Source organism: Otolemur garnettii, unplaced genomic scaffold (genome assembly GCF_000181295.1).
Source record: "Otolemur garnettii isolate 467f Iridium unplaced genomic scaffold, OtoGar3 scaffold00020, whole genome shotgun sequence".
NCBI classification, from domain to species: domain Eukaryota; kingdom Metazoa; phylum Chordata; class Mammalia; order Primates; family Galagidae; genus Otolemur; species Otolemur garnettii.
This window is the reverse complement of record NW_003852415.1, coordinates 19,434,280-19,448,687: the sequence shown is the minus strand read 5'-3', so window position 1 is coordinate 19,448,687 and position 14,408 is coordinate 19,434,280. Positions and strand designations below refer to the sequence as shown.

The window sequence follows — 14,408 nt, the reverse complement described above, 5'->3', positions numbered from 1 at the left end:
ACTCCTTGAGCCACAGGCACTGCCCGGAAATTGATAATTTTAAATAAATAATCAGAAAATTTTTAATGTTAATACTCAACAGTCTAAGCTTACACTCCAAGCAGCTAAAAAAAGAAGAGAAATTAAACTCAAGAAAGTTAAGGGAAGAAAATAGTAAAGAGAAAGGCAGAAAGCAATGACTATAAAGAACATAACATTTATTTATACATTTATTTATTTGAGACAGTCTCATTCAGTCACCCTGGGGTTGAGCCTGTGGCATCATAGCTCACAGCAATCTCAAACCCCTGGGCTCAAGTGATCCTCATGTCTCAGCCTCCTGAGTAGCTGGGACTACAGCAGCCATCACAGTGCTCAGCTAGTTTTTCTATTTTTTCTTACAGATGAGGTCTCACTCTTGCTCAGGCTGATCTCAGACTCTCGAGCTCAGGTGATCCACCTGCCTCAGCCTCCCAGGGTGCTAGGACTACAGGTGTGAGCCACCGTGCCAGGTCACTTTTATTATTTTTTCTCTATTTTCTGTTTGTTTGTTTATTTGTTTTAATTTATCTAATTATTTGATAGATTTAACGCCTATTCAGGATAAAAGCCATACAGCAACTGGAAATAAATGAAGCTTCACAAAACTGATATAAAGGAGATCTGCAAAACCCTACAGCTTGATACTTATGGCAAAATATTCCCTCAAGTTAGGAACCAAGCAATGGTACCCATTCTCATCACTTCTAGCCAACAGAAATTCTGTTCCGAAGGTCCCAGACACTGAAACAAAGGAAAACAACCCAGCAATAAATGATACAAAGATTGAAAAGGATGTAGCACAGATGATACTATTGTCTCTACAGATAATCCAACTATCCAACAAACTATTGGAACTAATAACTGAATTAAACAAACTCATGTGATAAAATATCAACATGCTGAAAATGAGCTGGATTTCTTTATACTAGCAATGAACAACTGAAATTTTAATTTTAAAATGATGCCATTTGTAATAGTACCAGCAAATTTCCACACATAGGAATTAATTTAATGAAAGAAATGCAAGAAATCTACACTGAACGTATAGAGCACAACTGAGAGAAATTTTAAAAGCCCTAACTAGTAGAGAGATATATCACATTCATGGATTAGAAAATGCAGTATTGGTAAAATATCAGTTCTTCCTAAATGGAACCACAGATTAAACACAATCAAAATCAGAATCCTAGCAGGATTATTTGTGGCAGAAATCCAAAGCTGATACTAAATTTTTATGGAAATAAAATAGCCAAAATGATCAAAGTAACAGAACAAGGAGTTCTGAACTATCTGACTTCAAAACCAGAAAGCAAAAGTATTTAACATAGTTTTATTGGCATATAGATAGACATACTAACTGACAAAACAAAATAGAGTCCAGAAATATGCTCACAGGCATATGACCAAGGGACCAATAAACTCAAAGGGGAAAGGATCATCTTTTCAACAAAGTGTGTTAAAACAATCCATAGGAGATAAATGACCCATACCGACCACATACAAAAATTAAACTTAAGAAGGATCATAGACCTAAATGTGCAAGATAAAATCATACAGCTTCTGGAAAAAGAATATCTTTATAACCTCGGAGAAGACAAAGATTTTTTACACAGCAAAATAAAAGCACTGACTATAAAAGGAAAAAAAATGATAAATTTAATTTTATTAGAAGTAAAAACTCATACCCATGAAAAGACACTGTCAGGAAAGTAAAACAGCAACCCTTTTGACTGGAATGAAATATTTGTAATATATAACTATGGCAAATAACTCATTTCAGACTAAATAAAGATCAACTACACACCACAATAAAAAAGACAAAGAATCCAATTAATAATTGGAAAAAGATGTTATCCAGTATGTTATAAATTAAGATAGGTGAATGATCGATATACATATATAAATGGGCTAAACATCAGTGATCAAAGAAATGTAAATTAAAACCATCAGATACACACCCACGAGAATGACTAATTTTTTTTTTCTTTGAGACAGTCTCCCTCTGTTGTCCCAAGGTAGAGTGCAGTGACATTATCAGCTCACTACAACCTGGAACTACTGCACTCAAGCAATCCTCCTGCCTTAAGCCCCCAAGTAGCTGGGACTAGGATCTGGCTAATTTTTTCTATTTTTGGTAGGGACAGGGTCCCAAGCTAGTCTTGAACTCCTGAACTCAAGTGATCCTCCTGCCTCAGCCTTCCAGAGTGCTAGAATAACAGGCAGAATGGCTAAAATTAAAAATAGATACAATTGCAAGTGTTAAGAGTACAGAGCAAGAAATTCTGACACATTGTTGGGTGAAAGGTTAACTAGCACAGTCACTTTAAAGACGTGTTTAGAAATCTCTTATAAATTCTATGACCCAGCAATTCCACCCCTAGGTATATACCCAAGAGAAATAAACACATATGTTCACAAAAGACATGTAAGATGTTCATATAAGCTTTATGTATATTGGCTCCAAACTGGAAATAACCCAAATATACAGCAAGAGGAGGACTGATTAAACAAACTGTGGCGTATTCATACAATGGAATACCCACCTAGCAATAAGAACTACTAATATCCTCAACAACATGGATTAATCTCAGCAGCATTATGTTAACGGAATGAAGTCAGACATGAAAAAATACATACTGCTTAATCTACATTTATATGGATACCTGAATTAGATGAATATGAATTATGTACAAACCAGAGTAGTGACTGCCTCAAGGCAAGAGAAGGAAGTGCTGATTGGACGACGGATACTATTATGTTCTGAGGCGAAAGAAACATTCTACTTTCTTTATCTGGGTAATGATTATATGGACTTATATGTTTGTCATAACTGATCTAGCTATACATTTGATCTTTGTGCACCTAACTATACATAAAACATACCTTAATGAAGCACTCTTATCACTAAGCCAAGAAAGATAATGTCTGACAATTTTTCAAACTGACTAAAGACATCAAGCCAAAGATCAAGAAATCCTATTAATCCTCCCAAAAGACAAATATAAATAACATCATAAATAGATATATCATAGTAAAGCTGCCAAAATCCAAAATAAAGAGAAAAAAAATTATTTTTTTGAGGCAGACTGTCACTTTGTCACCCTGTGGAGAGTGCTGTGGCTTCACAGCTCACAGCAACCTCAAACTCTTGGGCTCAAGTGATTCTCTTGCCTCAGCCTCCCCAGTAGCTGGGACTACAGGTGCCCACCATAACACCCAGCTGTTTTTCAATACACTTTTACTCAGCCTGGTCTGGAACCCCTGGGCTAAGGCAAACCACCTACCTCAGCCTCCCAGAGTGCCAGGATTACAGGCATGAGCCACCATGCCCAGCCTAGGAGAAAAAAAAATTTAATGAAAAAAGGCAGTTTACCTTCACCAGAGCAATAACTGACGACTGAATTCCCAACAGAAACCATGAAAATGAGAAGATTATGAAATACCTTCAGATCATGGGGATAAAATGACTGCCAGTCAAGAATTACAAACACCAAGAAAATAGCCTCACGAAATAAAGGTACAACAGACATTTTCAGACAAACACTAACTGAGCAAATTTATCCCTAGCAGAATGACACTGAAGGAAATACAAAAGAAAAAAATTTCCATCCCGGACAGAAGCTTAAAGATAGAAAAAAATGAAAAAACAGCAAGAAAAAAGAAAATCTAAGGAATAATGACTGCAGAGAACAATAACGATCACATTAAAGCATCATCATGTATACAGTATATATCAGTGGTTCTCAACCTTCCTAATGCCGCGATGCATTTTCATTGTTACAAAGGGGTCACGACGCACAGGTTGAGAACCGCTAGTATAGATCATAAAGCATAGCATGAAAGTCAGGAAAGAGTATAAGGAGTTAAAATCCTCGGTCACTTACAGAAGAAGGCAAATGTACTATCATATACTGGACACTGGTCAGTCAAGAATGCATGGTATAATCTCTATGGGGAATGATGAAACAGTAGAGGACTGAATAACTTACTACCACAAAGATCGGGGAAGAAATACTTAAATATACTTACTGCAAAAGGGGATAGGATAAAAGAAACCAACACAGAAGAGGCAGAAAAATAGAAGACAATTGAAAAATTGTGGATTTAAAACCGAATATATCAGTAGTAACATTACAGATACATAGGCCGAAGATGCTCTAGTTAAAAGGCAAAAATCATGAACATTGCACTTAAAAAAGCAGCATCAACGATATGCCACATAAGACACACATGAAATATAAGAATACAAAAAAGTTGAAAGTAAAAAGACAAAAAAAGTGATACCATGAAAACACTTATGAAAGATGCTGTAGCTATATTAAGATAAAGTAGATTTTAACACCAAAAGCATTATGAGAGATAAAGACATGCATTTCAAAATGGCAAAAGTTTCATTTACTAGGACAATATTGCATTCTAAATTGGTATTCACTTAATAATGCAGTACCAAAATATATACAACAAATGTTGACAGATTTACAAGGAAGAAAAGACAGATCCACAATCACGGTAAGAGATTTTAACACTCCGCTCTTGGTAATAAATAGAAGAAACAGACAAGAATGCAATGAGGATATAGGAGTTTAGAAGTACACAACTAACAACTTGGTTTAATGGACATACATAGAACACTGTATAAGCAACTGCCAAATACAAGTTCTTCCTAAGTACACAGAAACATTTATAAAAATAAATAACATCAAAAAATACTTAGGAATAAACTACATGAGAGCGATGCAAGACATCTACACAGAAATCTATAAAATAGCATTAAAAGCAACTGGGGGAAAACCTAAATAATAATAAATAAATGAAGAAAGACACCATGTTTATGGATTGGAAGGTTCACTATTATATCCCAACATAGACTCAAGACAATTCAATCAAAATCCTAGCAGTTTATGAGTATATGTATATGTTTAAGAAACTCTTTAACTTAGTAAAGAGTTAGGGATAGGCAAGATATTCTTTTTTTTTTTTTTTTTGAGACAGAGTCTCACTATGTCACCCTTGGTAGAGTGCCGTGGCATCACAGCTCACAGCAATCTCAATCTCTTGGGCCCAAGCAATTCTTCTGCCTCAGCCTCCCAAACAGCCGGGACCACAGACGCCCACCATGACGCCAGGCTATATTTTTTGGCTGCAATTGTCACAGACGCCCACCATGACAACCAGCTACATTTTTTGGTTGTAGTTGTCATTGTTGTTTAGTTGGCCCAGGCCGGGTTTGAACCCACTGACTTCAGTGTATGTGGCTGGCACTGCAACCACTGTGCTACAGGTGCTAAGCCAAGATATTCTTGAAGGAGGAGGAAGAAATGGAAGAGAAGGAGAAGAAACAGAGAAAGGGGAAAGGAAGGGAGGACCAGGGACAAAAAGCAAGCAGCAAAAACAATACAGTGGAAGGACTTGTGCAGCTAAATATCAAAGTTTATTATTAAGCCACAGTAACTAAGACAGAATGGTATTGGTAAAAGGAAAAATATACCAATTGAACTAACTGAACTAAATAACATATCCAGACACAGAACCATCCTTAATGATGTTGAGTCAATCAATTATCCAGGAGAGAAGAAATGGCCATTCCCTCATACCCCATAGAAAAATTAATTCCAGATACATCCAAAAGATAATGACGATTAGAGAACAGAAATATACATAATGGGGGGTAGAAAAGGACTTTTTAGGATATAAAAGGACTAAATGTGAAGAAAAAGTTTGCTGATTCTATTATATTAAAAATAAGAACTTCAGTTGAAGAGAGTAAAGAATAAGAGATATTTGCAACGTTATACAATTGGCAATGATTATAGAAAGAAGAATCCAACAACCAACAAACATTTGAAAAAGTGTTCAACTTTGTGAGTAATCAGGAAAACACAAATTATAGCCACATAAGATACTTCTACACAACGTGGAAAATGACTAAAGTTTTAAAAACTAAAAAAACAGAGTATTGCCTGCAATGTAGAATATAAAACAAAAGAGCTCTCATACACTGCTAATGGGAGTACAAATTAGTATGACTATTTTGAAAGCTGTTCGCCCTTATCCATTAAAGTTGAACACATGCACACCCTCTGATCCCACAGTTTCCCCTTAGGCATATACATAACCGACAAGTAGGCACCAAAGGACATATAGAAGGATGTTCATAGCAACATTATTTGTAATACTCAAAAAAGTGGGAAAACCCAAATATCTATTACAAACAGAATGGATAGGTAAACTATGGCACATTCATTTGGTACAATATATACCACAGTAAAAATTAACAAAGTACAATTACCCTCAAAACCATGAACAAATCACACACACACACATATAAATAAATGATTCTATTTCTATAAAATTCAAAAACAGGCAAAACTAATCTCTGATGCTGGAAGTCACGACAGTAGTTACCTTTGGGGTAGAAGAATAATCTTTGAGCACATGGTGGGAGGTGTTCCACGTACATTTACAATTTGTGTTTTCCACATGCGTACGCAGTATAATGCACCAGCAAGAAAGTTTTAAAACATTTCTAAGTATGTAGAGATAAAATGAAGATAATAAATGATATCTAAGAAGCCAATAATGGGAAAGTAATGACAAAAGGATGGGTAGACTGTCTTGTACTTGCATACCACCCCAAAATCCAATCGTACTAATGTAGGGTTAGATATTTGGTACCCTAGCCCAAAGTTTAACCTTGTAATACCACCTTGAGTTAAGTCTCTACCTACTTTTGCAAAAATCTCTGTCTTGGAAAGGTAAAGCTTATGCCACATCTTTTGTGTCACCGTTCAAATGGAAACTAAACAATAACTGAGGCTGTTCTTTGCTATCAAAGGCTAAATTATTTACTAGTTCAGACACTACCTAGAAAATTGCTGAATAATTTCTTCCTCCCCCATCAAAGCAGAGCTGCATCAAACAACATAATGGTTATTTTAATCGTCGAGAAATTTAAGTTGTAATTTTTTGCACTTTTTGAAACAGGAGAAAAACTATTTTAATTATACACATCTGCATGGGAGTCCCCACAAAAATCGAGTTGTTGCTGATACATGCTAATAAGCCAAACGAGGCAAACTGCAGATCACCAATCCTCATTAGTTGATCTTCATATGAGCTGCAAATATTCCTCTGTCAACTATGTTTAAAAATCAAAACATTATTACACACATGTATAGTTAAGATAATGGTGAGTTACTAGCAGCTATTAAATCTATGAATGTTCATAGTATCAGTCTTTAGACTTTTCTGTGTTTGACATTTTTAATAATAAAAGGTTGTAGGAGAGACTTGTATAATTATATACAATGTGATCTTAATTTTATTTTAAAATGCACATCAAAAAGCTGGAGAGAAATATATCAAAATATTAAAAATAGTCATTTCTGAGTGGTGGGTTTTTTCCTCCTTACGTATTGCCAAAATTTTTCTATAAGCAAATTTTCCCTTTATAACAATATTTACTCTTTAAAGTGGAAATGTTGTAAATCTGGGAAAACATACAAAAGTTGTACCTAAGAAAGCAGACCTTTCTGCTTGTACAACAAAAGTTGTACCTAAGAAAGTTGTACCTAAGAAAGCAATTCATTTTGACTTGCCAAGCCCACAGAATCCTTCTTCCAAGAAATTTTTATTATGAAGACTATTTGGGACTATGGTGGCATCCAAATATTATTAAAAATATCAGGGTTGTGGTGCCATCTAAATACTGGTGCTTTCATTGTTTTAATATTGTAATCGCTACCACTTAATAAGACCACTAAGAGCCATCAAAGGCCAACAAGCAGGCATAAATATCACTTGACTTGAAATCTTTCATCAGAAACATAAATCAGGCCCATGCCCTTTGGTATATCTTTCATTGCAATAGACATTACAGAAAAAATCGAATGCTCTAGCTGAAGTTCAATTAAAGAACTGAACTGACAACAGTGATGAAACGTCAGAGTAGAAAATGTGGGGTTCAAATTCAAGATGTGCCCCTTTCTATCAGTGTGACTAGCATGCTACTTAAACTCTGTGTTTCACGCCTCATCTGTAGAATTCGAAAAACTATTTCCCAAGATTTTTATAAGTATTTGAGTAACTATTTCCCAAGTATTTTGCAAGTATAAAACCGAATAAGCCACCTGGTCTGCAAATTGTATTCAACTAGCAGAAGATTAAAAAAATAGATAAGATAATAAGCAGCTAAACAATATCTGACAAGCAGCTAGTAATGTTGGATAGTCACTAGGAATCAGAATTTTTTTTCCATAATCTTTTGTTTCCTACATACAGAGAATGCCATGGTCTACTAGAAAAGGAGCTCCAGGGGAGTTAAGGCTCAAGACAAGACCCCGCCAGGCAGCAGCTGCGACATAACACACTGCTAAAGAAATGGATGAAGGATGCAAGGATGGTCTGAAGAATGAACGCCCTTAGACAGAGATGTCTTGTCATCCGGAGAGATGGAAGAGTTGCTCTAGCCTTAGGCACAGCCTGGCTATTTCAGTAAAGGTAGGGTTTGCCTCACCCTCCCAGAGGCTCTGGCCACAGGGGTACGGGAAGCAGCTCTCAGTTCTCTGGGCTTCTGGGATTCTCTGCAGAGGCAAATTTTATCTTGTGGTTTCTCCATCTGAAACCTGTTTCCCTTTGCTCTTAGGATAAAATCTAAACTCTTTCACAGACTCTCTCAGCCTTTCTGTTCCCCTCTGGCTACTCTTCTCCTCTCACTCCAATGTCTGGCTGCATTTGACTTTTTCCGTTTCCTAAATCTATCCTGCTGTCTCTGCCTCCAAGTCTGGACTTATGCAGTTCCTTCTGCCTCAGACTCCTATTTTATCCATTTCCTTTCTGACACTGGTGTATACATCCTTCAGGTATTAGCTTAAACATCACTTACTTGAGAACCTTCCTTAACAAATAGCCCTCCCCAAACTCACCAACCATCAGAGTGACCTTCCTGTGTGTTCTCTCAACTCTCTGCAGAGACTCTACCTCAGCACTGAACTACACTGTAATGCAATTTCTGGGTCTTTCCCCCACGACTAGAATGTAAGCTCAAAGTTATTAAATATTTTAGTCTGTTTTGTCCATTGCTTTATTACCATAAATACTTAATGAATAAAATGAGTGAATTTCCATATCTAGATTGTAATAATGTCCATAAAGTATGGTTTTGTGTTGATTCCTGTAGAGTTAACAAAAAGTATAATTGCTGGCACACAGTCATCTAATGAATTTTATTTGATACTGACTACCCATTCATACCCAATTTAAGTGCTCATTTCAGGGATTTAATGACAAAGGGTTAGGGTCAAATATTTCAGTTGTTGCACTTCTTATTTTATTAATGTTTCTAATTTTTTCTGCTTTTACATTTAAATTATTCATTGAGCAACATTTAAACATTCTCTACAATCAATGGTATAGAACATCAATGATATCAATTTCTAATGTAAAATATTTGCTTACTATCTATCTTCATTGTTTTATTAATGCTATTGTTACCACTTATTCTAGGTTCAGAATAAGCCCGCCAAGGGCCATAAAAGCCTCAACAATAGTTACTAAGATTTCACTAGACTTGAAATCTTTCATCAGGAGCATAAATCAGACACCTCAATTCAATTAACTCCCCTAGAAACCACCTCATATCATCATTGGAAAGATGAGTAATACCAACACTAAAGTACACTCTCAAAACATCAGAATACAAACCCACGATAACTTGAATAATGACTAACCTTATAAATATATCCACCTCTCCCATTCTCAGAAAAATATGCCTACAATTCAGTGGGGTGAAAAGGTCGGCAGGACGTCAGAAACTCCATTGCCCAAAGTTTCCTTCTTTGATTTTATAATATGTAAATATAAACAACATCCTAGGACCTCAAGTTTATTTGTTTGTTTGTTTTGCAGTAGTTTGGAGTAGATCTCAGTCATTATATTTAAGGTTAATGTTTACTTCTCATTATTAATTACACCAAGATTCATCCCTTCGAGACTCTTGCTCAATAACCAGGCGATCAGAGTCATTTCCTTTTTATTTAGAGAATGATCCGGTAATGCTGAAAGTGCTACAAGTTTTCTTATCAGAGCAGAATTAGCTAGTCAGGGTTTTGCTAATAAATGATGAGCAAATCTGCAGCATCACTCTCCCTGCTCATGCCTTTGCTGTGATAACAGCAGCAAGATCTAGGACCCTAGGCCAGTGGTATAGCCAATGGGGCTGAGACTTAGATAATTTGCTCTGCTGTCATAAATCCTTTTGAAATTGATTTTTAACTAATTCATTTGTTTAAAAACAAATTTCAGAAAGGATGTATGATAACTAAAGGCACGGTTTAAATATAATCCAGCAAGATTTAAAAATATGCATATACATAAAAGTAGATGAGGCAAATGTGGCACAAAAGAAATAAAGGTGGGGCTTCACCAGGCTCTTCTCTTCTTACCTGTGTACTGTAACCCCCTGTACTCGCTTATTGCCCCAGGAGGTTTTAAATTGGGCCAATAGTGGAAAAGCATTTGCACAGCTGGAGGTTTCACTTGTGAGGGCCCATAGGCAATCACATACAAAAGATCCTAAAGGAAACAGGAAACATATTTTGACTTAGCATCATCAAATAAAAAATAAAGTAGCTAATTCAATATCACCAAAGCAGTGACAATTCCAATGGAGAGCATGAGGCTGGTAATTTCCCCGGAATCTCTTCCAGGTGTTCATAATAGATTAGATCAAATTAAAACATTCTTTATTATTAGTTTTTCATCTTGTCCTTCTGTAAATGATCCCACCAGATAGAGTTCAAAGATTACTACATTTAACGAACCCTTCATTAACCAGACTGATGTTAAAGATTTTAGACTAGCATCATCCAAATTGCCAAACGCTACACTTTTAATATTTTCCTAATCACCTTTCTTAACAATTCACATCTCCTACTTCAAAGAAGACAGATTCTCAAGCAATGTTTCAAATCAAATAAAATTATTTGTCATGCAACATAATATTCACATAATCCCCCAAATAAGATACATCCAATTACTTTGTCAAGATATTCTATTCTTCAGGTATCACTTCTGCTCTAAATAATAAGTAATTGACCAAAAAATTAAGAATTATAAGGTTTGCCACATCAAAATTATAAGACAATATCAATAAATTTGACCTAAACAACAGTTTTAATATGCAAAAAAAATTTGCTATATGATATAAATTAAATTTGTGATGATATGTTAAATTTGACCCCAAACTTACTTTCCAGACTTCTTGTTTATATTTCATGAGGCATTCCAATAATTGACAATGATACACTATGAGAAAGAAAATATTATTTGTACATGAAATACATAATACCCAGACAAAATATCCTTTGAAATATAATCAACTACTTTGATATGACTTTTCACTCTAATCATTGAATTAGAAATGGCTTATATTCATACTTTGCAAAATCATATAAGCTTTTGACTTCATCAAACTTTATTCCAAGGTTCTTTTTTTTTTTTTTTTTGAGACGGAGCCTCAAGCTATCCCCCTGGGTAGAGTGCCGTGGCATCACGCTCACAGCAACCTCCAACTCCTGGGCTCAAGCGAGTCTCCTGCCTCAGCCTCCCAAGTAGCTGGGACTACAGGCGCCCGCCACAACGCCTGGCCATTTTTTGGTTGCAGCCATCATTGTTGTTTGGCGGGCCCAGGCTGGGGATTCGAACCCACCACCTTAGGTGTATGTGGCTGGCGCCTTAGCCGCTTGAGCCACAGGCGCCGAGCCTATTCCAAGGTTCTTGAGGAGTATTTCGTGTATCATATTAACAAAGGAAATATTTTTAAAGTCCTTGGTAATCATCTTTCTATAACATAAACTTATGATCAATGTAATCAAGAACTACAAAGGAAGAAAACCACTAACCCAACAAGGTTATAATAAAAGATCACATTTATCGAGTATTCATGTGTTGGATATTCTGCTAAGAGCTTTATACTTATTACATTATCTCACAACCTCCATGTTATAGTGAGGAAACTGAGGCTTAGTTTCCTATTTGGCCCAAAGTTAGACAGATAGCAAGCGGCAGACTGATGGATTAGAATGGAAGTTTTAGCATTTGATCATCAACTCTATCTTGTAAAGAAATGTTTCAAAGCTACAAAACAGCAAGCTTCCTTGGTTTGCCTGTATTCACTTGGGGAAGAAAGATATTAATACTGTCATCCTAGTTAGCTGCCTATTTGCTACCTTCCCTGATCTGCATTCCAAGCCCATCATGACACTGAAGCAGGCTTATTTTCTTCATCAGAGACCTCTGTGTCATTCAATCGCAGGGATATTTGTCAGTCTGCATCTTACTTGATTTTTCAGCAGCATTCAGTACCACTGAGTACTATCTCCTTTTTAAAAACACTGTCTTCCCTTGGCTTCATGACATGGCATGACCTTCCTCTATCAACCATGGTGGACAGTATTGTTGCTATTCAAGTGCTGTCAACACCCCTTTCTTCCTTGTCCATCTTCTGGAGTGGAAGACCTAAGAGAGAATCTACTGGAATGCTTCTCAGACATGTATTTTTCTCCCTGATAAAAGGAAAGAGGTGGGCGGCACCTGTGGCTCAGTGGGTAGGACACTGGCTCCATGTGCCGAGGGTGGCAGATTCAAACCCAGCCCTGGCCAAACTGCAACAAAAAACTAGCGGGGCATTCTGGCAGGCTCCCGTAGTCCCAGCTACTCGGGAGACTGAGGCAAGAGAATTGCCTAAGCCCAGGAGTTGGAGGTTGCTCTGAGCTGTGATGCCACAGTACTCTACCAAGAGTGATAAAGTGAGACTCTGTCTCTTAAAAAAAAAAAAAAAAAAAGAGGGGGCAGCACCTGTGGCTCAAAGGAGTAGGGTGCTGGCCCCATATACTAGAGGTGGTAGGTTCAGGCCCTGCACTGGCTAAAAAACTGCAAAAAAAAAAAAAAAAAAAACAGGTACACCAGGAGACCTTTCTCTAATGACCCTTACTGATCCTACTACCTGTTTTTGAATGTGGTTGTATGAGGCCATAAGCTCTACTGTGGTAGCCACCTTGCAAACATGAGAGGAGGTCTAAGAAAAACACAAAGATGTCATCTCAGGCCCCTGATATTGTGGAGCTATCTCCAAGACTTCCCATTAAGTAAGCCACAAATGTGCATGTAGTTTATAGCCTCTATTAATCAGTCAAGTATAGTCCCTTCTGTTTCCTTGGCAAGGTCACCTTCTTACACTGGGCCATAATCTGTTGGAGTTCCTGAAGACCTGGCCATAAAACCCCCACACAGTTCTTGCTGTGCTCTCTCCTAAGCAATCTCACGGTCATACATAACTTCAGTAACCATCTATATGTAATTCAGTGAAGGTTACTGGATGCTTATTTGTAGGCTCAAAGTTCATTGCCTCTAGTTCAAAGCTCTGTTCTGAGCTCCAGACCCATAATATAACCACCCACCTACCATCTCCTCATAGACATCTCAAAGACACCTTGAACACATGTCCAAGATAGATGTCATAATCTTCCCTCAGAACCCTGATCACCTTCCAGTGCCTCTTTTATCAGTGAATGGAACCACTATGCATCCAGAGACCCACTATATCCAGTACAGCATCAAGTCCTATCAATTTTGCCTCCTGACTCGCTCTCAAATAGATCCACTTTTCTCAATTTCAATTGTCCCTGCCTTTAACATGCCCAGAAAAAATGCAGAGATTTTTCTCCCCAAGCCACCCCCCTCCTTTGTAGGCTTGTTGAGGCTACTTATCCTTCAGCCCTCAGAGTGAAGTTTACATCCTCAGAGAAGCCCCCTGACTGCCCCATAAAAGCAAAATCCCCTTTCATAGCGTCCTTACTGAAACCTTACTCTTAATTTTATAACTAGTTGATTAATGTCTTCTCTGCTCGCTCAACCACATAATAAGCTTGGCAGGGTAGGTACTATTTCAACAACCATGGATGTCCCCATGCCTGGTCCATATAATAGATACTCAGTGATTGTTTACTGAATCATTTGGAATTTTGTTCCTAAGCCATCATCAAGGTCTCACGTACAGATCATCCAGTGCACGTTATCTTACACATGGGTCTGTTACATATATGAACATTATTCAGACTGTCTCCTAAACTCACATGGCTGGTCCCTTTGTTTAAACTGCTTCCCCTCCCACAATGCCCTGTGTACCCTGTCAATCAAAACTATGTCCAAATAAACAACTACGTCCGTACTTTAAGATCTATCCTTTGCTCAAGTGGCATGAAGTCTTCTGATTATTCCAATCTATGGAGTGTTCTCCTCATGAACTAACACTGTCTGTAGTATTTGTTTGGTATGCTATTTTCCACATACTACTTTACATTGTTAACTAATGATTGATATGAATATAC

The 14,408-nt window shown here is 37.0% G+C and overlaps 1 protein-coding gene across 4 annotated transcripts in view; it reads right to left on the bottom strand.

Annotated features, from left to right (window-relative positions):
- Nucleotides 1-14,408, bottom strand: part of UNC79 (unc-79 homolog, NALCN channel complex subunit) — a 249,721-nt gene that overhangs the window by 166,979 nt on the left and 68,334 nt on the right. For all 4 annotated transcript variants that reach the window (XM_023511544.1, XM_003787004.2, XM_023511543.1 and 1 more), the window contains 2 exons: nt 11,270-11,325; nt 10,464-10,593 (listed from right to left, as the gene is read on the bottom strand). In XM_023511544.1, coding sequence (XP_023367312.1) covers nt 10,464-10,593; nt 11,270-11,325 — 186 coding nt within the window. The remainder of the gene's footprint in view (nt 1-10,463; nt 10,594-11,269; nt 11,326-14,408) is intronic.